This window comes from Canis aureus, chromosome 31 (genome assembly GCF_053574225.1).
Source record: "Canis aureus isolate CA01 chromosome 31, VMU_Caureus_v.1.0, whole genome shotgun sequence".
NCBI lineage: Eukaryota > Metazoa > Chordata > Mammalia > Carnivora > Canidae > Canis > Canis aureus.
The window spans coordinates 15,970,364-15,994,582 of record NC_135641.1 but is presented as its reverse complement, the minus strand read 5'-3'; the positions used below and the strand labels follow the sequence as shown (position 1 = coordinate 15,994,582).

The window sequence follows — 24,219 nt, the reverse complement described above, 5'->3', positions numbered from 1 at the left end:
TTGAAACTACAGTTACTGCAAAACCACGAGAGTCCAGGCCTCACGGTGCGACCCCGCCCCCACCGTGTGGCACCCAGGACCCCACCCATGTGGTTCTGACCAGCTCCCCAGACTCCTAACGTCTGCAAGGTTCCTGAAAACAGAGGGACTGGCGGGGGTGACGGTGAGGATGGGGCAGCGCAGGACAGTGACATGGGAGCCACGTGGAAGATGCTGGGGCAGCCACAGGACAGTGTGAGACAGAACCACCATGCGGTCCAACATGGACCCTGACAGGAGAGAGCATGAGCGCACAGGGCCGGGGCCGGGGGACAGCACCCTGGGAGTTGCTGCAGGCATGAGAACGCTTCGCTCCCCCTGCCCTGGGGACCAGCACCCGACGAGAGGCTGTCGGTGCGATGGGTGGGACTTTGAGGCCAAGGGGCTTGGACACAGATTGGCTCACATCCTGCGACAGGCCAGGTGTCACGTCTGCACAGGACATGCTCAGGAGGGCACATCACAACCGGGCAGCCCCTCCTACGAACCATGCAACCTACCAGCCCAGGCCAGCCTCGAGACTGGCAAAGGTACACCGAGGACCCGTCCACAAACGTGGGACACCGAGAGTAGTGTGGTCCCGGGAGGCGGGACCAGCAGCGGGCATGCGGGGAACCCCCACCCCCTCGGGGCCGCGCCTCACCATCTCCACCACCTCCACCTCAGCGCTGATCCTCAGGTGGTACAGGAACACCTGCAGGTCCTTCTTCATCTGGATGCTGTTGTCGTCCACCTGGGCCACCGTGAAGATGCGCATCCGGCACTTCCTCCACACCTGGTGGGTGGCAGGGCTGGCGTTGGCATGCATTCCGGGGAGCCCAGCCCCCGTCACGGGACCTGCCCCATGCATCCTACCTTGTGCTGCCGCAGCAGGAAGGGCAGTAGCATGAGGAGGCCCCCGTCGTGCACGACCCACCACACGTCAATGTCTCCGTCGCTGAACCGTTCCTGGTTTTGCGGAAACAGGTCCACGTTTTTGGCCACGAGCAGGGCCTGCTGTGCCGCCGTGGTGTCTCGGACAGTTTCTGTGGAGAGGCAGGGGGCGGGTGGCCGGCACTGAAGCAGATCCGAGCCCCCCACGGATGCGTGGGCTCCAGCCAGCATGGGAGGCAGGCAAGGCCATGGGGCCCACCCGGGGTGCACACTGAAGGCTGCCCTTGCGCTACCAGTGAGTGAGCTGCCGGCCGGAGGGCGTGGGCAGCCACACGGGGTCACCACGCCGGGGCCGGGCCGGCAGAGAAGGGAGCGAGGCTTTCAGACGACTGGGCGTGTCCCCCGGGGCGCCGAGACGCCACCGCACACGGCCCGGGACAGTACCCACCGACAAAGTTCTTCCAGGAGGACGTGTTGTCCTCCTGCTTCCAGGACCCGGGCCAGGCCATGAGCACTGTGTTGTGCCTCATGCCTCCCAGGCCGGCCGACTGGATCAGGTGGGACATGCCGTCCCGCAGGTTAGATGACACCACCAGCTGGCAGAAGCCCTTGGTCCTCTCTGTGCCCATCAGAGACCGGATGTTCTGGGGAGACAAGCAGGGTCGACGTCTGCTCGGGAGAACCATGGGCAGCCGACGACACCGCGTCCCTGCACTCCTAGAGACCCCCTCACGTGTGCTCCCAGGGAGACGTGGGCCCTCACCATTCCCTACATCGTGGTCAGCACAGTGACCAGCTCAGTGTGACGCCAGATCCCTGTGGGAACCAGGACGCTCCACGGGGAGGCCTCCGCCCAGGGAGTAGAGACACGTTCAATGGGGCAGGACAGGTGGGAGACAGGTGGAGGGAGCGGGCTGCTTCCACGCACAAAGCCAGGTGAACGCCCTGCACCCCCGCTTGGCCGAGACACTCTTGGTCAGCGCAGCAGTCTGAACACGGTGGCCAGCCTGAGTGCACAGGGACTGTGGCGCCCCTTGGCCCTCACTTCCAAGACGCAGCCACCACTCCACCAGCCCCACTGCAGCCTGAGCCCCAAGCCGGGGCTGTGCATCTGGGGTGGAAGCCAGAGGCACCACGTCCACATGGGCTCTGCTGCCTCCCAGGGCAGTGAGGGACTAAGCACATGGAGCTGTCCCCAAAGAGACACCAAAAGGCCCCCATCCTCACTGCTCATGCAGACCTGCCCGCACACACAGCCAGGTGCCCTGCACCTGACCCCGGGACTCCATGCGACCTGGGAGGCTCTGACTCCACCAGGTCCTCCTACCAATAATCCACGTGGAATGAGACCTGTCCACGGAGGGTCCGCACCACAGGAACCCTGGAAACCTGTCAGGCTCAGCAGCACTAAGGAGCAGCCTCATGAACCTGCACCGAGACGGAAGGCCACAAGGCCGGCGCCGGTACGTTCTCTGCTGTGACAGACAACTGACGTTTTACAGCACCGTCATCAGTGCAGGAAAACGCTCGCTGCAGGCCTGGAAGAGTCCGGACCGCACGTCAGGGGACAACAGTCAGCGGTGCCGGCGAGGGGGCAGGGACGGGAAACCCGGCCACGCCACTACCGTCCCGGGCCGGTTGGTGGCTGCTGCCTATCCCTTCAGCTCCCTGGAGAGGCCCCGGCACACTGGGAGTGCGGCCCACGGCCCCAGCACTCGGGCAACATTCAGAAGTAAATGGCAGGGTCTCCCTGCCACACGGCGCGTCTGGACCACACTCCATGTCACCATTCGAGAGGCAGTCCAGAGAGCAAAGGCACCTGGAGAGGGTGCTGCCCTGGCCAGAGGCGGAGCGGCACAAAATCACAGGGACAACCCCGCTAAATCTACGGTCTAGCAGCAGCTGCCACACTCAAGCACATGGGGTTGTGGTGCCACTGGTGCCTCGGGGAGAAGAGCACCGGGCACTGCCACCACGGAACACGCTGAACCCGCAAACCGCTGGGCTTGGGGGCGGGCAGGGAGCACAGGACCCAGCAGGTCTGTCTGGAAACACACGGCCCGGGCACTCCTGACACCAGGCTGTTTCCATGGGGGCCAGAGACACTCGGTCGGCAGCAATTTGAAGGTGGGGGACTGAGGAGCCTAGAAGGGGTGAGGCTGCATGGGCTGAGGTGGGTGATCCCTCCAGGCAGAGCCCCCGCAGGGCACACCCGCCCCACTCCTACCAACCGCAGGCCTTGGAGTTAGGCCGCCAGTGGGCGGAGAGACCGAGCCCACGCTGAGCCATCCCGAACCTGCCCCTGCCTCCCGCCTCCCGCCCGCGGCCCTCCAGGGGGTCCCTGCCCCCTCATGGCCGCTCACTTCAGCAGCATCTCAGGCTCGCCCCATCTGAACCCAGAACCCCAGGCTCTGAAAGGAGACAGCGGCATAGAAACCTCGCTCGGGGGGGTGGGGGGGTAGGGGGAGGCCGGCAGGGGGGCAGCTCAGGAGGCGCTGGGGCATCAGGACGGAAAGCACGGTGGGGTCTGATCTCCCTGCGCAGGCCCGCCCTGCCCCCTGCCCTCCCTCTGCCTTGCAGCCCTGCCACCCGCCTCAGGCCCACCTCCTCCGCCCGCTGCGCCTCTGCATGCTTGTCCAGGTAGGTGCCCTCCAGCACGGAGCCCACGATGGTCAGGCCCTTGCCGGCCTTGAGCTGGGTGGTGAGGGACAGCAGGCGGGGGTGCTTCACTCGCTGCTCCTCGTCCAGGTTGAGCATCACCAGCACCTGGGGCCTGCGGCAGAGACAGTGGTCACCCCGGGCTCCCCAGCAGGTGCACAGAGGGCCTGCCCCGGGTTCTGCATCCTGGTGCCTGAGGGATGGAGGCCATGGGGCCCCCAGCTGAGGAAACCCTTGGTCTGTGGGTGGAGCCTTCTTCGTCCTCCCAGAGGACATCCATGCACTGACCTCCATCCTCTGTGCCACCCCATGAGGTCCACTCGCCCCACTCCCCACCCACTGCACTGCCTGCGTCCGGCCCAGGGTCCAGATACGCTGGTCATGCCACAACCGACCATCGTGAACAGAGGGAAGGTGCTAAAAGCTTGAGACAATTGCTTCACACAGCGGGGGCAATGGCCTCTCCAGAGCATGAGGTCGGAGGCGAGCTGTGCACGTTCGTGGGGCCTGAGGTCGGGGCGCAGTGGGCTGCACGCTTACCTCCAGTTCTTGGTGTGGGGAGGGCCGTGCTCCACGCGCAGCAGGGCATAGCGGGCCGCGTTCAGCGACAGTCCCCGAATGCCATCACCCCACTCCTTCTCTGCCCTGCAGGGGAGGGGCAGCAGTGAGGCACGGGGTGGGCGGGGAGGGACCCCAGGGCCAGGGCCAGGACCAGGGCCACAATGTGCATGTGCAGGGAACACTGGTGGGCCTGGCCTCACCAGGAGTGGTCACAGCCCCCATGCATTCTTAAACTGCTCTGGTAAGAGCTGGGAGGGGCCTCCGGGCAGCAGCTAAGACCCCTTAGACCTCACCCCCAGGAGGGAGCCAGGCCCCCCAGGCGATGCCCCAGGGGATGTAAAATTCTTGGAAATTTTGGAATCTGTCACACATCAGTGTTGGACAGACTTCCCAATTCTCATAAAGCACATGGCATAAAAGTGTCATGATCACCGTGGAATCGACTCAAAGCACACGTAACTCTCGACCCCCAGGACAAAGGCCTGCAGACCCGACAGCTGTGCCCACCTGTGCCCTAGGAGGTGCACAGCACTGTGCCGCGCAGACCCCGGGAGGCCCCAAGGGAGGACTCACCCGCGGTACTCGATGTACTTGTAGATGCAGCCGGCTATGAGCATGGCGAAGAGCGCGTAATACCAGGAACAGATAAACATGAGGGCAAGGCACAGGCTCATGCCCAGGAAGGACAGCGCCCTGGAGGAACACAGAACTCACAGGCCTGCCACGCCCACAGCCCCACGCACATCGCCAGCCACCGAAAGAAGGTCTCTCAGCTATGGTGGGAAAGTGGCACTGACGCTGCCGGCCTGATCCCCCATGCTCCCCCCTTGAGGGCTGAACCTGCCCTGGCTCTGCGCCTACGGGACGCCCACCCCTCTGCCCAGGGTGCACAGGCACACTGCCGGCCACAGAGCACAATGGTCTTCACCCGTCCACCACAATGGCAGCACGAAGACATGCTGCCTAAGGTCACACGCTCCGGGCCCACACGCCACGTGATGCCTTGGTGGCCCTGGGTGACACAGGGGCACAGGGCCCCCCTCAGCTCGGCCGAGGCTGGTGCTAGAGGAAACCAGGGCCCCACGTGGCCTTTGGATGCAGCCTGCACTGGGGATCCCAGGGCCGCCCTGGCCGTGCGAGTGCTCACCAGTGGTAGTATCTGAAACGTGGGCGCCAGTTGGGCGTGCGCAGCAGCGTCTGCACGGCACAGGCCAGGTTCACGAACATGTAGCACATGAGGAAGAACCTGGAGATGCCAGGACAAGGCCACAGGAAGCAGGTCAGGTCCCAGGCGGCCCTGGCTGACCATGCCCACACCCCTCCTGCAACAGCCCAGCCCACCCACTCCCAGGTGGTCTCCTGCCCCCTCCTGTCTACGGCCTCTGTGGTTGTGCATGTCTATCACCCCGAGCAGAAGGCCAGCCCCGAGAGCAGGGCCTCCCGCTCCGAGTCAGCAGGCGGCGGCCCCATGTCTGTGGCCTTTCCCCACACACGTCCCACCGTGCCTGCAGCCACTCACATGGACAGGATGGGGGCCACACTGTCCAGGGAGGCGATCAGGATGCCGGTCTCACAGATGAGGGCCGTGAGCAGCAGAGCCCACGTGGGCTCCCCATTGGCCTTCCCGTGGCCAAACACCTGCAGGGAAGGGCAGCCGGGTCACAGGGGCAGGACCCTGTGTCCTGGTGAGCAGCCCTGGAGGAACCAAGGCAGGAGCAGACCTTCACGGTGCGTCCTAGACCCTCGATGGCTGGCCCCAGGAAGAAAACCCAACATCCAGCCGTGCAAAGGGAGACGGTGGCCCAGGTACCACCAGGCCCAGGGCCTCACGGTGCACGGATGGGGGTGAAGGTGATCCCTCCGTGCCCTGGACGGGGGCCCCCCAGGGAGCATAAGGCTAGCCTCGAGCCACACGCACAGAAGACCCCTGTGAGGACCTCACAGTAAGGTGCTTGGACCCTTCACCCGCAGCCACATGGGGCAGGACCACGGCAAGGCCACACCCGCCTCTAGGGGCACCAGCTGTCCAACATGTTCCTTGCAGTCCCTGCAGCCCAGTGGCCCGGGAAGGGACATTCAGAGCACGCTGCAGAGACACCATGAAGCAAACCAGAAACAGAGCTAGAGAGGGGCACCAGGGCGCCATGGTCGAGGCTCAGGTGGGAGTCTGTGGGCTGGAGGCTCCACGGCACCAGGGACGCCATGACTGCCACCTGCTCCTGACAGTGACGCCCAACCTAGCAGGTACCTGTGCACGCTCCGCAACCCTGTCTGTGTCTGAGGAACAGATGGAGTCATGAGAGAGGAAAACATTCCAGGCCACAGGAACCTTCCAGGGAGCGAAGGCGAGGGCCAGCACTCGGGAGCCAGAGGACCAGCACCCACCCCAGATGATCAGCACACATGGGGCCTCAGGCACCCCAGCCCTGGCCCAGGGAAGCCCTGGCCCCACCACCTTGGGAGGTAACTTGACTATGATTGCAGACATGAGCTTTAAGGGCAACCAGTCATGGGGCAGCCTAATCCCTGGTTAGGTGACTGGTGTCCTCATGAAAAAAGATGAAGCCACGTGGAAGCCATGAGAGAACTTGGGAAGGGTGGGGTCCATACGCCAAGGAAGGAGACCTCAGAAGAAACCAGCCCTGCCCATGCCTGCCTCTGGGACCTCCCACCCCCGGGGCATGAGCAGATGCACTTATGTTATCTGAGCCCCCAGCCATGTCCTGTGCCGTCAGAACAAGAAGACGCCGGCCCCGCGGGCTCCTCGCAGAGACCTCTGTCTGCAGGGGAGGAAGCCACATCCAGCAGGGCAGACGCCAGCCCCACAGGAGGTGCAGGGTCCCAGGTCGCTCCCCTCACACACGGCCCACATGCTGAGGGGCTGGCGGTGGGGACGTGGGCCCAGAGGCTATCACCTGACAGCTGGCTCCAGGGCAGGCCCTTGGGGACCCCACGCAGACACCCTCCTTCCTGAGGGGCACCCCACTCACCTGCAGGAAGGGAATGATGCCGTCTCGGGCAATGGCCTGCAGCAGGCGCGGCGCCCCCGTGAGGCTCTGTAGGCCGGCACCGCAGGTCGAGAAGAAGGAGCCGATGACGATGACCCAGGGGGACGGCCAGGCCAGCATGCCGATGACCAGCTTCCCCTGCAGGGCCTCGCCAAACCTGGCGGGGCAGGAGCAGGCAGGCCATCAGACTCATGCTAAGGACGTGGTTCTCATGTCCCGAGCTGGAATGAGGCCACTCCCACCCTGAGTGTCCTCCTCAGGAGCAGGGAGGCCACGGTCAGCCCTGCACAGCAGCATCCGTGAGGCCTCACTGCCAGGGACCACACGGGACCCCCCATGGAGGGGCCATGGGGCTTCCTGCTTGCCACACAAAACCTGAAATCCTGGGGGAGGCAAGCTCAACGCTACCATCTGCTATGAGAAAACGGATGCTGACTAGGAAGCTTCTAGAAGTCACAAAACCAACATACTTATCTCGTAAGATCACGCCTTCGATGCAGGCCCCAAAGAGCACGATGCAGGACAGGTCTGTGTCTCATGTCAAGGAAGCTGCGGCCCAAACGTGTCAATGGGGTCCTACTCACGGTGGGCCTGGACCGACCTGTGCCCCACCTGTCCGCCCCCCGACCCCTGCTGTGACCCTGCGGCCCTCGGAGCCTTTCTTGCTGCCCCGTCCTGGCTCCAGTGAGTCAGGCGGCACACTGGCAGGACACTGGCTCGCTTGGTAGAGACAAACCTCTGCAACCAGCATGGGGTCGCTGTGACTGTGTGCGTGTACACAAGCACCATGAACCACACCACAGTCACGGGTTATTGCCAGGCATCATGTGTGACGACGTGAGCACTCCACGTGGCTCATGGACAACACTCAGGCCATGACCGGCCGCGAGGTCAGTGTCCTGGTGGCTCCTTCACCCTCCATCATCAGGCAGACGTTGGCCCGGCTCCCTCTGGGGGTGGCGGTCAGCGCTGGCCTGAGCCCTGGAAGCCCACCCCGGCTGGACGCGCACCGGGCGGTGGATAGGGCATGGGCCTTCCTCACCCAGTGCCTTGGAGGATACAGATAAATGACGTTGTCACGATGGCCAAAATGGTCCCTGTGGGGATCGACTTCTGGGCATCCCTGAGGTCCCCAGAGCGGTTCGAGCCCGCCATGATACCTACAGAGACCCACGGGGACAGCCTACGGTTACCACAAACCTGAAAAGACCGCCTGCCAGGCCCCCAGCCACAACACACGGGCCACATAGCCACATGCACCAGTGGCTCAGGCGGCAGTGCGAGGCCGGGTGGGGCTGGGGCTCCCGCCGGCAGAGGGCAGCTGGAGGTGGCCCGGCAGGGAGCGTGTATCCGTGCAGGGAACAACACCCTGGCAGGTGCTGAGGGTCATCCCAGAAGGTCAGCGACTGTCTTGCAAGGATGGCCCTCGGCTCCTTGCCCAGCTGCCACGGTCCGTCACCCCGAGTGATGCCGGTCTGCTGGGAGCACTTTGGACAACACCTTCCCACACCCCAACCGGCACATGGGGAGCAGAGACCCCAAGGCTTGTTTCTCAGGGGACCAGGCAGGGCCTCACCGGTCACAGAGGGAAAGTAGATCCCGACCAGCATGGTGAAGTAGGTCATGATGTCGGTGAGCACATAGGGCAGGCCACTGGCTCTGCTCTCCTCTGGCACCGGCACAGACGGCATGCCCTTCCTCTCCACGAACGCCCCCTTGTCTGCATATGTGCTCCACAGATTATCTGTGGGTGACAACAGGCCCATAACAAGATTCCAGACCCTTCTACCAGGCCCAGCAGGCACAGCGGCGAAGGGTTTACCAGCTCCCACGGGATCTGATGTCACTCACGACCCCTCCTCCCAGAACACAGATGGGACAGACCCTGTCCCCCCAGCCTGAGCCCCCGTGACCAGGGCGAGTGCCCGTGCACCTGCCAGCAAACCCCTAGAAAGACAAGGTCTGCTGAGCCGCAGGCTTCATGGCCTGTGTGGTGACCGCGGCTCCAGCTCCGGGAAGGACGCCTACCAGGTGTAGGGTGGCACTCACCCAGCAGGACGCCACTGGCCACCCCGGGGATGCCCTGGATCTCTGTGACGTTGTTCTGGGCAAAGTACTCGTCACAGCTGGCGCTGGACATGGAGTTGTTGCAGAAGAGGCGCCAGAGCGCGGTGGGCGTCGTGCCGTTGTTGGCGGTGTGGACCTTGGCACAGAGGTCGAAGCCGCGTCTTGACAAGGTGCGGTTCCCCAGCAGGCAGACCCTAGCACAGGGAGGTGGGCGTGAGAAGATGCACAGGCCCCTCCTGAAACTACTTCTACCACTTTTCCCAAGTGACCAGGATTGGGGGCTGCTAGGCTGCTTCTGACACTCTACCCTGGGCGGCAGGAGTGCCGGTGAGCTGCGCAGGCTGGGTGCTGAAGCAGGACCTGGGGCCCTTGCAACCATGCTCCCCGGAGCACAGTGCGTGTTGCAGGGGCCTTGCATGACTGATGCAGGTGCCTCCCTCCACAGGGAGGCACTGCGGGGGGGAGGCTTGGTGCCACCCCGCTGCTCGGCCCCTCCTGACCAGCCCAGCCCTGTGGGCCCTGGGCCAACCTGGCCACCTGCCATACCACGTGGCAGACGTAACATGGCTCGCTCACTCGCTGTGACCTTGAGCCACTTCCTGGGACCTGCCAGCCACACCCAGAAGGGGGACAGGAAAGGAGCCCATTGGGGGGCCCCTGGGCAGCCAGGGGCACTGAGGACGGGCCACCCCAGGGGGTGCTCAGTGCGGCCTGTCCTCAGGGCCAGCAGCACAGTGTTTACCTCTGACCTCCGGCAACCTACCCCATCCGTGCAGAGGGCGCGGCCCCACGAGCATCCTGATGGCTCATCCCCCAGCCTAGCGGGAACAGGGGAGTCTGCACCCCCCAGCGCCACCACCCCGGGCCCGACCAGGCAGCTGCACACAGACCAGGCTAAGAGGAAGAGCTGCACCTCTGCAGGCCCAGGACTCACGGGACATCTGGTGGGTCGAAGGCGGTCTTGATGACACCGGCATAGATGGCAAGGATGGACAGCACGACACAGGCCAGGAACACCAGGGCCAGCTTGTTGACATACTTGACACCCACGAAGACCACCATGGCCATGAGCACCAGCGTGCACGTCCCATACACGCGCATGTTGTGCAGCATGGCCGCGGCCTCACCCTCCGCCGTCTCTGCCTGGATGATGGCTGCGCTGGGGGAGATGTAGGTCTGTGGGGAATAGAGAGTTAAAGAAGGGCCTCCCACCATCCCTGCCTGGAACGTGGCCCAACGTGGAAGGCGCCTTTGTGCGCAGGGCCTCATGCTGGGCTTCCACCCCCCAGAATGCATTTATGGGGAGTACACCCTGGTGGGAGCCCAGAAACAAGGCTAAAAAGAGATGCCCTTGGGGTGGGCGTCATGGACGCTGGCCCCTGGGCAGCACCCCCAGCTCAGCCTGTAGGGCCAGGGGCCACCGTGGACTTATCATCGGGGAGTGATAACATTGTCCACGGAGGCCCTACCGTGCATGCACATAATAAACTGAGTGGGGGCAACAGGATGGACCAATTCATGGCCAAGAGGTGACTGGCTGGCTGGCTCTGCCTCTTCCAACAGCAGAGGCAGCTGAAGGCCAGGGATGCGGGCTGATCTGGGGCTCAGACCTGCAGCCCATCACGCACTCAGATGTCCCCAAAGGGTAGCCGGGAGGGACCCCAGGTCACTGCAGTCAGTATGGGCACAGCGTCCAGCCAGGGCCCAGCACCAAGAGGGACACAGCCAGCCTCCGAGAGCCTGAGCAGGCAGGCATCAGAGCAAAAGGGTGGGGGGCCCGGGAGGGGACTCCTCGGGGCCTGGAGAACCAGCCCAAAACAAAGCACGTACCAAAAAAATCTCAATGGTCCCCAAAATATACATGGCCCCAGCGAAGGTCGTGCCCAGATAGAAGCAGAGGCCCACGGCCCCTCCGAACTCAGGCCCCAGGGAGCGTGATATCATGTAGTACGAGCCGCCAGCTGCAAACAGGACAGAGAAGCAGCGGGTTAGGGTCACACCATTTCCCGGGAAGCCGACGTTAGCCCAACACCTCGATGCTGTGCACTCTGCCCCAGAAAGGCCAAGGAAGCCTGCGGCTGCTGGAGCACCATCCTGCACCAGAGCACAGCCAACGCCACAGCCAGCCCTGGACCCCACGCCCTGGCGGCCCTGAGGGTAGGGGTGCAGTCTACACCACTGCTGCCCCCTGGGCCAGGGAGGCTCCAGGGATGGGCAGCTTCCCCAGGACCTGGAGACGGAGTCCCGCAGGGCATGATTTGCAGACCGTCCCCTCCATGTCCTCCTCACCTGGAGCCCCGCACCCACCCAACCCAGGGACAGTCACGACAAGCAGCCGTGCTCCGGGGCTCCAAGGCCAAAGCAGCCCCAAAGACTGAAGCCGTGCCCAGTGCCCCCAGCCCCTCTGCTCTCCAGGCTCCTGACACCCGCTCAGGCGGCACCTGACGCAGGGACTGCCCGTGGTGATGCTTCAGTTCAGCCTCAGCAATAACTCAGTTTACAAACAGAATTGGGGTCTGGGAAAAATTAACTCGAGAACCAAAAGCAGGAAGCGGTTCATGAGATGCCAGCATCTCTGACCACAGAGCAATGTTGACATTTCCTAAGAAAGTATCTGGAAACGTTCACGTAGGTTCCACTAGGAATCTACAAAAATCCCAATTTCATAGCAGCTCTGAGCGCAGGCCAGGCACTGGGGGACAAGTGTGGGCAAGATCCCCGCCTTGCCTTAGGACAGCTCGCGGCGCCCCCATGTGCTGGGAGAGCAGGGAGCCCGTGAGCGCCTCTGCCTGGAGGCGGGGTCCCTGTGGACCTGCCCGCCAGATGTGGCAGTCTGTGCTCCAGGCTTGCCATCAGGTGGGCAGGGCACGTGCACACAGGGGCCCTCTGGGGCAGCACCGCCCACCTTGGCAGAGGCCACCCTGGGTAAAGGGCTCACGTCAAGGTCACAGTAGGGGGAGCCCTGCATCCCCAGCAGGGCTCAGGTCGGGTCTCCACTCGGCCTGCCCCGGCACCCTTACCTGGGACCACACCGTTGGTAGCGATGGCGCTCATAGAGATGGCCGTCAGCATCGTCTGCAAAGACACAGGTGAACTCCTCTGAGAACAGAGGCTGTTTGGGGGACCACGCCCAGCCCCATGACGAACGGGCTGCCGAGCTACAGGACACTCAGGGCCGCCCGGATCTCTCTTACTCGACCCTCAAAGCTGAGCTCCTGCAGACCATCCAGAAAATCCCAACTCCAGACCCCACACGGGATGAAAGGCCGGCTTCTGCCTCGGTGCCTGCCTACCATGGGGTTGGGGGGAACCCCATCTGGGCAACTGCTCCAGGCTGGAGGCAGGACCTCCACAGCCGTCTAGGGTGGGTCTGCCCCCAGCTCCCAGCACAGCTCAGAAAGTGGCCACACCACAGGCTACCAAAGGACCAGAAGGAGCCTCCGGAAAGTATAAGGTGCCGATGGCCACTACAATCCTGGGTCCCGCTTCTTTGGCTCAGGTCCCCCTGGGCACACGTGTTGCTTACAGAAGCCCCTGCTCTTTATCTGGTTTTATGTCAATTATCACAGGTACTTCCAGATCTCTCAAGTGAAAGAAACGTCACAGGAGGAAGGAGGGGGCGCAGCTGAGATGACCATGCTGCAGCCTGCGGGGCCACGAGGGGCACAGGCCAGTCCCTGGACAGCTAGGAAGCTCCAGGGGAGGCCTGGGGGCTCAAAGGAGCCAGTCCCACAGTGAGAGCAAGGCAGGAGAGCCTGATGCTGTGGAGCAGGTGCCCGGGAGCATGGAGGCCACAGCAGACCTGTGAGCAAGGGGACAACAGCCCCATGCTCTTACTGCCTGGGGCCAGGCAGGTGTGGGGGGCAGGGTCTAGAACCAAACAAGTCACAGAGGTGAGCCCTTCCTGCAAACAGGGACCCCAGGTGCTTCCAAACTGGAAGGGATCTCATGAATATGCAGGACCTGCTAGAGTGGAGACAGCGCCCCCACAAGCCGGGCCACCTGGACGCACACCCCAGTATCCTTCCACAGATGTAGAGACCCGTTGGCCGATCGCTGGCCCACTCTACACCTGCCAGCCCTGGAAGGGGCCCTGGGTCACTCACGCAGGTACAGCACATGAACACAATGAGGAAGGACTCCAGGACGCCAGCCGCCCCCACGATCCACGTCAGGCGCAGGAAGAGAATCACGCCAAGGATGTTCTGGAGGCAGGGCAGGTAGACGCCAATGAACGTGCCCATGCGGGGGCTCTGAAAGAGACCATGGCGGTTCTAGGGAGGCGGAACCAGCACCTGTAGGCGCCCAGACCCACCGCCCTCCCAGGAGCCCCGGGGATACTCGGACAAGGAAGGGAAGCCATGGCCCTGGAGGCCTGGGGGAAGCCAGGCATCCCTGGGAGGCTTGGGAGAAATCCTTAGGACCCCACTGCCCAGGAGCAAGGTGGATGCTGGAAGGGAATCCAGACCACGTCGCTGCCAGAGAGCGGGAAGGGTGACATGAGGGCAGCCATGGCCTGCCTCCAGTGGGAGGCAGGACAAGCCCAGGCCCAGTTCTGTGGACGGCAGCTCTGGTCTGCAGAGGCCTAGGCACTCAGGGACACAGGAGGACGATAGGCAGGGGCTCCCTAAGTGCATAAGAGGCACCGCAAGGCAAGTGCCTGAACCCACTGCAGAAAGTTCACATGTGACCTGCAGCCATGTGAGCCCAGTGGTGCCACCTCTGGGGTGTCCTCTGTGATCCCCGAGGCCACCAGGGCTCAGAACTGCAGGCAGGTTGGTGGCACCAAGGCCAGGAGCCTGCTGGGGGGCTCCAGAGCCACCACAGAGGGTGCACAACACCGGGGTCCCAGCCCATCCTGACCCACAGCTGGCGAGGCACCAGAGTCAGGTGTGTACCTCAGTTTCCGAGATGGACCTTCCCCCTGAAAAATGTCTCAGATGCAGGTGAGTAAGAAAACACACACACCTGGGGAAGGTTTGCTCTGGAAATACTTCCTAAGAGTGGAGAAAAGCTGCAGATACAGGCCAGGAGGTCAAGGGGCCAGAAGGCCGAGCGGCCAGGAAGCTGAGGGCCAGGGAGGGTAAGGTTCTGGGAGGTCGAGGGCCAGGGAGGCAGCTCTGCTGGCTCACTGGCCCAACGACAGATTCCCGCAGGACAGCAGGCTACACCACATATAGGGAAGGGGCTTCTGGGGGTCACAGGCTGGAGGGGACAGGGCGGGGGGAGGGGGCACACCTTGACCTCACGCCTCTTGCCGTCCTCCTCATGTTCCTCGTGCTCTACGACGCCCTGGCTCAGGTTGGTGTAGTTGGCCAGCTTGTTGAGCAGTGAGGACACCATGGGGTTGCTGTCCATCTCCTCCTGTGCGGGGCCAACACGGAGTTCATTACCCGATCCCTCCCGCCCCCCACTGCTGGACCAGTGCCCAGCACAGGCTCCCTGTTGGTTCCAGCCCCAGATCCGAGGCCATGTCACCCTGGACATGTGCACAGTGTTCCCAGGTCAGGGGTCAGGAGCCCAAGGTTGGGGCCCGTGGCCACACAGAGCAAGGTCCAGGGTTCCCTGATGGTCCCTCCTGAGAAGGTGGCGGCCAATGAGGCTCCCCCTGTGTGTGGCAGCCAGTTGGGGGGCAGCCCTCCACCCGACCCAGTTCCTCGGGAGACCACGAGGTCTCGGGGCTGTGGCCCTGTGTTGTGTCCAGGTTACAGCCCTGGCCCCCATGCATCCCGTCAGAGGGCAGGAGCGTGTGTCACCTCAAAGAGCGCCATGTTCTTTCCTTCACAGAAGCTCTCCTGCTCCATTTCCGAGTGGTTGATGAACGGGCTGTTTTCTCGCGGGTTCCCATCTCCTGCAGGGCAAACCGCTCAGGTCAGTTGTACAAGCGGCCAGAACAGGGCAGGTGCCACTGCAGGCCCACGTGACCCCAGGGCCTTGGGGACTGCTGAGCAGGCTGGAGGCCCCGAGGAGGCCACCAGGCTCCAAGGATGCAGACATGTGTGTCACCTGGGGACACACCTTACCCTGTGCCTGGGGCCCCCACCAGCAACCCACCTCGGGGTCGCAGCCCTGGCTGCTGAGCCAGCCGTTTGTGCCTGAGCAGCCCACCACCCACCTCACTTTCCCCAGATATAAAACAAGACGTACAAACACAAAGGATGAGGAACAAGTGACCGTGGGGCCACTGCGTCCCAGGTGGAGTAGGGGGTAGGAAGGGACAGGGCATGCGGCCTCCCCCAGGTGCTGGGATCAGGGCAGGGCCAGCACTATCTGCAGGACCCACAGGTGTAGCCTCCCATTCAGGAGCTTCACGTCCCAAGCCGCCCCCTGGGGTCCCACGGTGCTTCACCAGGACTCCTGGGGACATATGCTGGATGGTCCCCGCAACAGCCTGGCTGGAACCGTTCCTACGGGAAACCGTGCTCATGCTAGGGCCGCACAGAAAAGCCTCGGCCTGAGTTTCCAGCTCACCAAATCCCAGTGGATCACAGGTCTCCCCAGCGACCTTCAGCTCAGGGACCCAGCAGTCCCCGGGCAAGCACAGTGCCTGACGTGGCCCTGAAGCCCCACCAAAGAGGTGAGAACTGGCCCTCGAGGCTGTGGAGGAGCAGAGTGCTCAGGTCCTAGTTCAGTCTGTGGGCTCCCGGCTCCCAGACCCTGAGACGTGGCACCAGGTCACAGGTTCTAAGTCCCAATGGAGGAAAGGTTACAAGCCCCGGGGGGAGGGGGCATTTCATCAGAAACGGTGACATGATGCCACCCCAGGTACAGGAGCCGCTGATGGGGACAGGTGGGGCCAGGAGCCTGGGGGCTGCACCCCCTCGTGTCCCCACCACCGAGGGCAGCTCCTATCTGGACGTCCACCATCAGAGGCCACAGCAGGGAAGGCCTGGCCTGCTGCAGGGATGCAGACGTGGGCACCCGCTCACAGGAGGCCCCCTAGCCACCGGCATTGCGCTCAGGGGACCTGGTGTTCTGACCTATGACCCAACGCCACCTGGCAAGGAGGGAAAGTCTCCAAAACCAGCTTCCTCAGACCCCAGGGCACCAGGTGCTAGGTGAGAACTCACGCTGGGTCCTGCTGGTCCACCTTTTTGACAGAATCCCTAAAAGACAGGAGGGTCACCATCCTGCCAGACACTCGGGGTGGGGGTGGAGGGCCCCCAGTCGCCGTGGCAGCTCAAGGTGACAATAGGGGGGTGACAGTGGGCCGTGTGCTGGGTGCAGTAGGGAACCCCATCCCCACCCAGTCAGCCAAGCAGTCCCTGAAATCCGGGCACACCTGCTCCTGAACTGCACACAGCCCGAGGCTGCCCGGCCCCTTGGGGTCGCTGCCCGAGGCCCCCCCCCCACCTCCACAACCCGCCACTTGCCAGGCCCAGTCTGTGCCCTCGGCTGCCTCCAGGCCTCACCCCACGCTCTGGTCAGGGGAGCGCCTCCTTGCTTGGCTTCTGAAACCACCCCCGTGTTTCCCACGCTCAGAGCCTGCAACGAGGAGGACGGACAAAACAAATGACCACACTGCCAGCGGACGCCACAATCACCCCAAGCAGGGATCACACAAGCAGCCCAAGCACCCCGAGCACAGACTGAATCCTGTGCTCAAGACCTCAGAAAACTAAGGAAACCGGAAGTGCTGGCAGAGGTCCCCTTCCAGACACGCGGGTGAGCGCTTCTAAAACTGGCACGCGCGTCTGTGGGCGCACAGCATGCACCCGAGCCATCATGCGACTGCGCTCCCATGACGGGGGCAGGTGGCCAGGGTGGTGGGCTCTCCACCTCCACCCACACACTGTGGGCCCCCTGAGCATGACCCGGCACACGCGTCAGGACAACAGACTGCCAGCGATGGGGCTCCCTCTGGCTGCCTCCAGAACAATCTGAGCTTCGAAATGTGAGGTCACAGCACAGATGAGCGCCCTGAAGCCAGAGTAAAGCACAGTCAGCACCCCAAGCAGCCCAAGTCTGGAGGGAGGAAGCTAGTCCCAGGACCAAACCTGAAGCTGTGAGGGGGGACCTGGGGGGGACAAACACGCCTGGCTCTGCAGGGCTGCTCCTCACGAGCCTGACCACACACAGGGGTGAGGGGGACACAGGACGGGTGTGGTGGAGCTGTGGGAACCCCATGCAGGGAAGAGGAACTGAGGAGGCTCACAGCACAGGGGAGCTTCCCTGTATAAAACAGAGTGAGGTGGGGAGCCCCCCAGGACCATGCCAGGAAGGTGCATGTCCCTGCGGCAGGTGGCACTGGGACGGCGGGGCTTGTGTGCAGGGGGGCCCTGAGCTGTGCGCTGGGAGGAGCCCCCACGCCAGACCGGCTTTTCTGTGACCCGGCTGCCCCTCCCCAACTGCATGCTGAAGCTCCCCAGCAGCACATGGCCCATGTTCCCCCACGGCCCCAAAGACACCAGCCTCCTGAGCCACGACACCACTAAAAACAAAGGCCTGAGAAACCACCACAGGCCGAGAAGCCAGATGCAGTGTGGATGCCTGGGGCCAAAGAGGCACCACTGGGTGGGACTCGGGGTGCAGGCCAGGGGGGCCATCCATCCGCTGGGACACCCACAGGGAGCATGGCACAGACCAGCGCACGTGGGGGCTCCATGAGTCCAGAACTGTGCCAGACGTCAAGCTCACTCAATAAATAAAGAAGTAATCTTTATCTCAAAGAAACCACAAAGAGAAAATTTAAGAATCGAGGCCTGGAAGACACAGACAGGCAGGCGCCGCTCACGAATGCCCGGGCACGCGCGTCAGATTACCGTTTGTAACCACCACGTGCAGTCACCCCGGGGAATTCCGCGAGACCCTGAAGCTGCTGGGTGACAGGCAGGCAGAGGGTTATCCGGGTCCCCACATGGTCAGTCCGGGCAGGAGGTGTCTGGGGCCAGAGCCGCCTGGGGTCACATGGGCACCGAGCCAGTGACGGGACACCCCACGGCATTCCTGCCTCAAGGCATTTCTCCTGAAAACCACCCCAGGAAAACAGCCATAGACGATTTCCATGGCATTCCACATACCTCCTGCCATCCTTCAGGCATGCTGCTGAAGAACAGACAGCAAGTGGAGGAAGGTTCTAGACCACGGGTCCAGCGAGCCTCCTCAGTACAGGCCACACGGCTGTCACAAGTGCTCAGTGCACCAAAGACAATGTGCGAACAGCCAAACAGCAGGGTCACATGCCAATAAAACTTTATTGACAAACGCAGGCAGGCCGCAGCTTGCAGAGCCCGGCAGCAAGTCCTCAACACACAGCTGTTTCCTGAGCTCTCCGGGAGGCCGCAAAGCAGAAGTGGCCGTCCTTCATCCGCTCACCTGTTCCCAGCCTCAGCCACTGTCTCTGCCTCCACCTCACCTCACAGCAGGCGGGATCGGCCTGTTTAAGGCCCCCCAGCCAGGGGACACCTGTGCAAACCAGTGCTTCACGGGTCACTCCTCTCCATGCCCTGAAGGGACCTTAGTGACCATGCACACCAGCTGACCCCAGGTTCTACGGGAAGGTCCAGCAGCACGCCACGAGTGAGCAGGCCCAGTCCAGGCCTGTGACCCCGAGAGCAGGGGCGGGCTCTCCCAGGAACACAGCGCACAGGTGGTGGCTGCTGGTCCAGAACCAAGATTCCAAGAAGGATCTAGAGAGCACAGGCGGGCACAGGGAGCCAGGCCCTGGCCAGCACTGGCGTCCCCGTCCTCGTCCCCATGAGGGCTGCTTCAGGGGAGGCCACAGTTCAGCACCATGTCACCTCAAAGCAGAACACTGAACATGTTCTATGAAAGCCACGCCGCCTCCGCCAGCGCTGGGTGAGCATCCAGGCAGGGACTCCGCCTGACACCTCTCCAGGCTCACGTGTCACTGACCCCGCTGGGGCCCAGAGCTTCCCTGCAGCCCGTACGGCCCCCCACGCCCCTCAGGCCATGTCTCCCTCCTGCGCCCTCCATTGGTTCCAATGCCCGTTTCCGGCCTCCCCAAGGTCAGCGAGGGTTAGACTGACCTGGGGTGAGGTCATCCTGGCAGACTGCACCCCCTCTCCCAAGCCTGAATTGGGTTCCTCCCCAGACTTCAGCATGCGGTGCATCTTTGTCCTCTGCAGGCAGGCAGCCACGCCCTGGGGTGAGGGGGCTCAGGGAGGCCGAAGCCCGCTCAGAGCCCTTGTTCCTGCTGGGCAGCCTCTCAGGGTACAATGTCCATCTGCCCATCACCCCCCATGATCACCTCCTCCTGACAATGCCAGTTGTCACTCCCCACACCTTCCACTTCTGGTCTGTAACCGGGATTTTACCTGTATCTCTCTCAGAATGGCTCTCGAAGCGGGGCTGGGGAACAGAAGATGGGGCACAGACCTTGGGGGTCCAGCAGCTGCCCCTCCCTGCTCCCCAGGTCCACACAGCAGACGCGGGTCACATGAGGGCTGCAGGAGCCTCTGGCAGAATGGAGGGTCCCCCAGTGATCCCCCAGTGCACCCAGTGGCCAGACCCCAGAGCAGCCTCATACAGCCATGTCTCCTGCGGCCAGGCCTCTTTGAAGCAGTTATGGCTGGAACGAAGCATTTCTCTGTTCCAGGACCCTGACTGTAGACGCGTGACCCCGGCCCTGCCCCCGCCCCCCTGCGTCACATCCAGGACCACGGCTGGAACCCAGGCCAGAGAGACCCCTCCTGGGCGGAGGAGGAGTTCCATGTTCGTGCTCGAGGGCAAAGGCCCGGTGATTTTCACAACAAATTTTTGGCTCAAACAGAAACACTGTTGTCAAAATCAGAGGACGTATCAGGAGGACGAGGACCCTCCTGGCCCGCACGCCGCAGGCGGTGCACACAGCAAAGCATGCCCTTCGGGGAGGACGGACGGGCCCTCCCTGGCTGGGTCTCCCGGCAAGCGGAAGGGAGGATGTCTCGGGACCTTGGCCGCCGCAAGGAAGCAGAAGAGGGCCTCAGGCTGACAGGAAGGTGGACGCCCTTCCTGCCCCCAGGACCGCGGGGTCGCCTCTGGTGCCACAGAGAAGGGACGGATGCCAGTGTCCCATTTTCCTGAGTCCCACATGGTCTCAGGTCAGCATGTGACCTGGTTCCCTTCCCCCACACCCGGCACGCTCACCCAGCGCAAAGCCCTTCATTTAAGGCTGTGTTGCGCTTCTGTTCAGCTCTGGGGTCCCTGATACGAGATGGACATGTGACTTGCCCGATTGCTGCGTCCTCCCACAGGCAAGTGACACCCACGTGTGCACGGCACCTCCCGGAGCCCAGCACCAGGGAGGCACACGGGCCAGCTCACTGCTCCAAGGCCTCCCCTCAAGGGCACAGCTCACTCCCACCACATCCTGACCCTGCACACATGACACCAGGTGTGACCTGAATCCAGCAGACCCCACGAGCAGCCTCGCGGTCAGACAGTGGCAGGGCCCAGGTACATCCCAGCACTGCCCCACGGGCCAGGCACAACTCACGAGGCTCCCCACCGTCTCCCACTCGCCCAGGGCTCCAGAGGGGAGGTTCCCTTGGGAAATACCGCGGGGCCTTCGGGAGAAGGGCTCAGGGAGGCTCCGGACACTGGAGGAACACAGCCACCTTCCAGCGCAAGCGAGGTCGCCACGGCAGCTCGCTATGCCGCTGGGTCCCCAAGACCAGGCGGAGACGCCACACACAGCATGTCGTCTTTAACTCTGATGCGTCCAGAGGACAGGGGACGTCCCAGGGGATGCACAGCTGCTGAGCGGCAGCCACACAGAATGTTGGCAAACCAGCAGGAGCACCCAGAAGATCCCAGCAAGCCAGAAACACGCAAGCGCGTTCACACAGGACACACACATGCACACGCGTGCCTGCAGATGCAGGCTTGCAAGCTCACACTCGAGCACACGGGGCATCTCTGGGGACCGCAGCTCTGAAGGCCTCACCAGGCTCTCCCGCTAAAGGGCATGCCCCCGGCGTGGGACACAGGGGACCCCCACTCCCCAGCGGGCCCTCCACCGTGTGCTGACTCTGGTCTGACCTCTCCCACGACCTCTCCCGTGACTTCTCCCACATGAGGACCTGCCGTCAGCCCCAAGGAGGCGGTGGCGAGAGTCGGCCCGGGGGCACCAGGCCCTCTCCCGCCTCTCGGGGCGGCTCCTGTTACTCACACAGGCTCCCGTCTGGCGGCGACCAAGACCCTGCGGCAGAAGGAGCAGGAAACCCAACACCGCCCTGCTCTTCCTCCTCTGATTTCGGCCCCACTCGATCCCTCCCCAGTGACTGTCCTGCCTCCCTGGGAACCAGCCGACCCATGGGCACCGCAGCCAGATGGAGCGGAGAGGTCACGGCCACCGCGGGGACAGGCCACCTCCTGGACAGGGACACAGCACCCAGGGGAGCACAGGCCGGCGCATTCAGGGAGCAGGCACACTCGGGGAGCGGGCTGGGTGCTGCCAGCGCACGTGGGATGTCCTGTCTTGAGGGCGGCCTGGCCACGGCCACCGACGGACACGGCCTCCGCTCCCAGTGCGGTGCAGGCAGCCCAGGGCAGCTCCCAGTGTGGAATCAAAACAGCTCCCGGTGTGGAATCGAAAGCAACTGTAAGAGGCAAACAGGGAGGTGACTGTGCACTCTCCTCCTCTCCCCTCTCTAGGGACACGGGCCATGAGCCACACGCGGGGTCACAGGCGCTCCAACCCACTTCCCTGTCGGTGGCCCACCCCAGACCACACAGGTGCCAGGACTGCAACTCTACCTCCTCCCCCAGGAAGCCACCCCAGGAACAGAAAAGGAAACAAGCCCAAGGCAGCAAGGTTTCAGAGCCGCGGCAGCAGGAGACCCAGGCCAGGGCTCCACCAGGGACACAGCCTTGCAGGCCAGCACTGTCTGCCCCAAGACCAGGGGCCACCCGGCTGGGGTCTGCCCGCCCTGTCTACCCCCAAGACCAGGGGCCACCCGGCTGGGGCCTGCCGGCCCTGTCCCCCCACAGGACCAGGGGCCGCCTGGCTGGGGCCTGCCCGCCCTGTCCACCCCCAGGACCAGGGGCCGCCTGGCTGGGGCCTGCCCCGCCCTGTCCCCCCACAGGACCAGGGGCCACCTGGCTGGGGCCTGCCCGCCCTGTCTACCCCCAGGACCAGGGGCCACCCGGCTGAGGCCTGCCCGTCCTGTCTACCCCTAGGACCCGGGGCCGCCTGGCTGGGGCCTGCCTGCCCTGTCCACCCCCAGGACCAGGGGCTACCTGGCTGAGGCCTGCTCACCGGGACTCTGGGCAGGAGGCTCTAGGACCCACATGATGCTGGCAGCCATGGACACGAGCTGGGGTGCAAAGCTGGGGAACCTCACTTTGTCTGCGGCAGTCCTGGTCCTGCTGAAGCCGCCAGACTTATCTGCACAAACCAGACCTCTACTGTGAAGAGGGAACTTCCCTCTTTCTCTTAAAGGGAAAATATTAACCCTCTGTACTCTGCTGTCTGTGCAGAGAGCACTGCCCTCAGTCCCCCAGAAGGGTGCCCAGGTCCCCACGGGCTCGTCCCCAGTGGGTGCCTGCAGGTGGCTGCCCGTCGGAGCCTGGACGGGCCCAGGCCCAAAGTCCCATGGCCCAGGAAACGGCCCCTGTGGGTTCTCATCAAAGGTTCCCCAACCCCATGGCAGAGGGGTCTTCCTCTCACTGTCACTCAAAGACACCTGCCCTGCCCTGCCCAGCTCCTCTGTGGCTCCAAAACAAATGTAGGCGACCCCTACGACCACGAGGAGCAGTGCATGAGCAAAGCCCACTCAAATGACGAGCACCCAGAGCACCTAGCCCCGTGAGCGGGAGTTAATACCTAACATCAAACTTTGCCCTCTGGACATGCGTCCACACCAGCTGACACTCACAAAGTTCACACCCCCATGCGGGTGACAGCAGGAGACCCCAGACAGGCCGGCAGCACACAAGCAGCCACCTGAACACTGGCCGAACGTCCCAAGTCCTTCCCTGCCACTGGCCCCCGAGGACAGCAGCCCTGGGAAGGTGTCCCTGGCCCAAGGTCATGCGTCCCCTGATGCAGGAGCCTGGGCCAACCCGGGAGGACAGTCTCCCACGGGGTCCAACGTGCTGCAGAAACCTCGGACCCCCTGGCCACCTCGTGGGACACTGACCTGCAGCCAACGAAGGCCCCCGAACCAGCCACCTCCCCAGCTCCCTCCTGCGTGGCCACAGCCCTGCCCAGCTCTGTGCTCAGGCACACCTCTGCACCCCTCTCCACAATGCACCCCGAGGAGTCCGTCCACAGCCCCCAGAGGAACACGGCAAGCCCGCCACACACTTCTAAGTAGGACACATTTGAGGCTGTTTACTTCAAAGAAATACCCTGAAATTCGCTTGAGCCTCTACTGCTAAAGGAGACGGGGGTCATGCCACGTGGCTCCCAGACCCAGGACCAGGGTAGGTAGGGATCTCCCACTTTCTGACAGTGCCCAGAACACCAACTGTGCTCTGGCCCCACGGAGGCACTGGCCACAACAGGGAGAGGGGGTTCCACGGCCCACCAGGCCTCACAGATCGGCCCCGCACAGAGAGGCGCATGAAGGTGTCCCAGGACACACAGCATAGCTGCTCCAGAGCCCACTTGTCCCTGCTAACAGGCAGGAGAGCCCAGCTGAGCACAGCCCACACACCAGATGCTCCTCCAGCCACCACCCCTGCAGTGGGCAGCCAGGCCCCACCCCTGCCTGGCCCTTCCACGGAATTCCCCTGGGCCATCTCAGTGTCCCGTGGCTTCAAACCCTGACTCATCGCGCCCGTCTGGGGCCAGACTCACCCCACAGGGGGCTGCATTCGGGGGCAGGCTGCTGGTCCCCACCACCCTCAGTCTAACCCCTGCTAGTCCAGCACATCACATGGGGACACCACAGACCCATGTGCCCAGGTCACCGTAGAGCGCCAAGTGAGGAGGGGGCTATCTGTGGGTCAGCTGCTCCCCCTCGGCCATAGCCCACCTACGAACAGGAACAGCGACTGCAGGGTGCTGGGTTCACCAGGCCGGGGCAGCTCCCGCCTTCAGGACTCCTCCTTCCCACAGGGAGGC

At 63.5% G+C, this 24,219-nt stretch overlaps 1 protein-coding gene across 5 annotated transcripts in view; it reads right to left on the bottom strand.

The window, feature by feature from the left end:
* The window catches only part of SLC12A7 (solute carrier family 12 member 7), a 37,263-nt gene that overhangs the window by 8,086 nt on the left and 4,958 nt on the right, over positions 1-24,219 (bottom strand). For 3 of the 5 annotated variants that reach the window (XM_077879664.1, XM_077879660.1, XM_077879661.1), the window contains exons 2-20: positions 14,963-15,057; positions 14,445-14,570; positions 13,313-13,459; positions 12,227-12,281; positions 11,037-11,167; positions 10,141-10,382; positions 9,189-9,400; positions 8,716-8,883; positions 8,201-8,299; positions 7,610-7,667; positions 7,122-7,296; positions 5,651-5,769; positions 5,279-5,377; positions 4,705-4,824; positions 4,111-4,215; positions 3,517-3,685; positions 1,361-1,556; positions 895-1,064; positions 683-814 (exon numbers count right to left, since the gene is read on the bottom strand). In XM_077879664.1, the coding sequence (XP_077735790.1) occupies positions 683-814; positions 895-1,064; positions 1,361-1,556; positions 3,517-3,685; positions 4,111-4,215; positions 4,705-4,824; positions 5,279-5,377; positions 5,651-5,769; positions 7,122-7,296; positions 7,610-7,667; positions 8,201-8,299; positions 8,716-8,883; positions 9,189-9,400; positions 10,141-10,382; positions 11,037-11,167; positions 12,227-12,281; positions 13,313-13,459; positions 14,445-14,570; positions 14,963-15,057 (2,618 nt within the window). Of the gene's footprint in view, positions 1-682; positions 815-894; positions 1,065-1,360; positions 1,557-3,516; positions 3,686-4,110; positions 4,216-4,704; positions 4,825-5,278; positions 5,378-5,650; positions 5,770-7,121; positions 7,297-7,609; positions 7,668-8,200; positions 8,300-8,715; positions 8,884-9,188; positions 9,401-10,140; positions 10,383-11,036; positions 11,168-12,226; positions 12,282-13,312; positions 13,460-14,444; positions 14,571-14,962; positions 15,058-22,388; positions 22,554-24,219 lie in introns of those variants that run through there. The other 2 variants (XM_077879662.1, XM_077879663.1) reach the window with 2 other exon arrangements.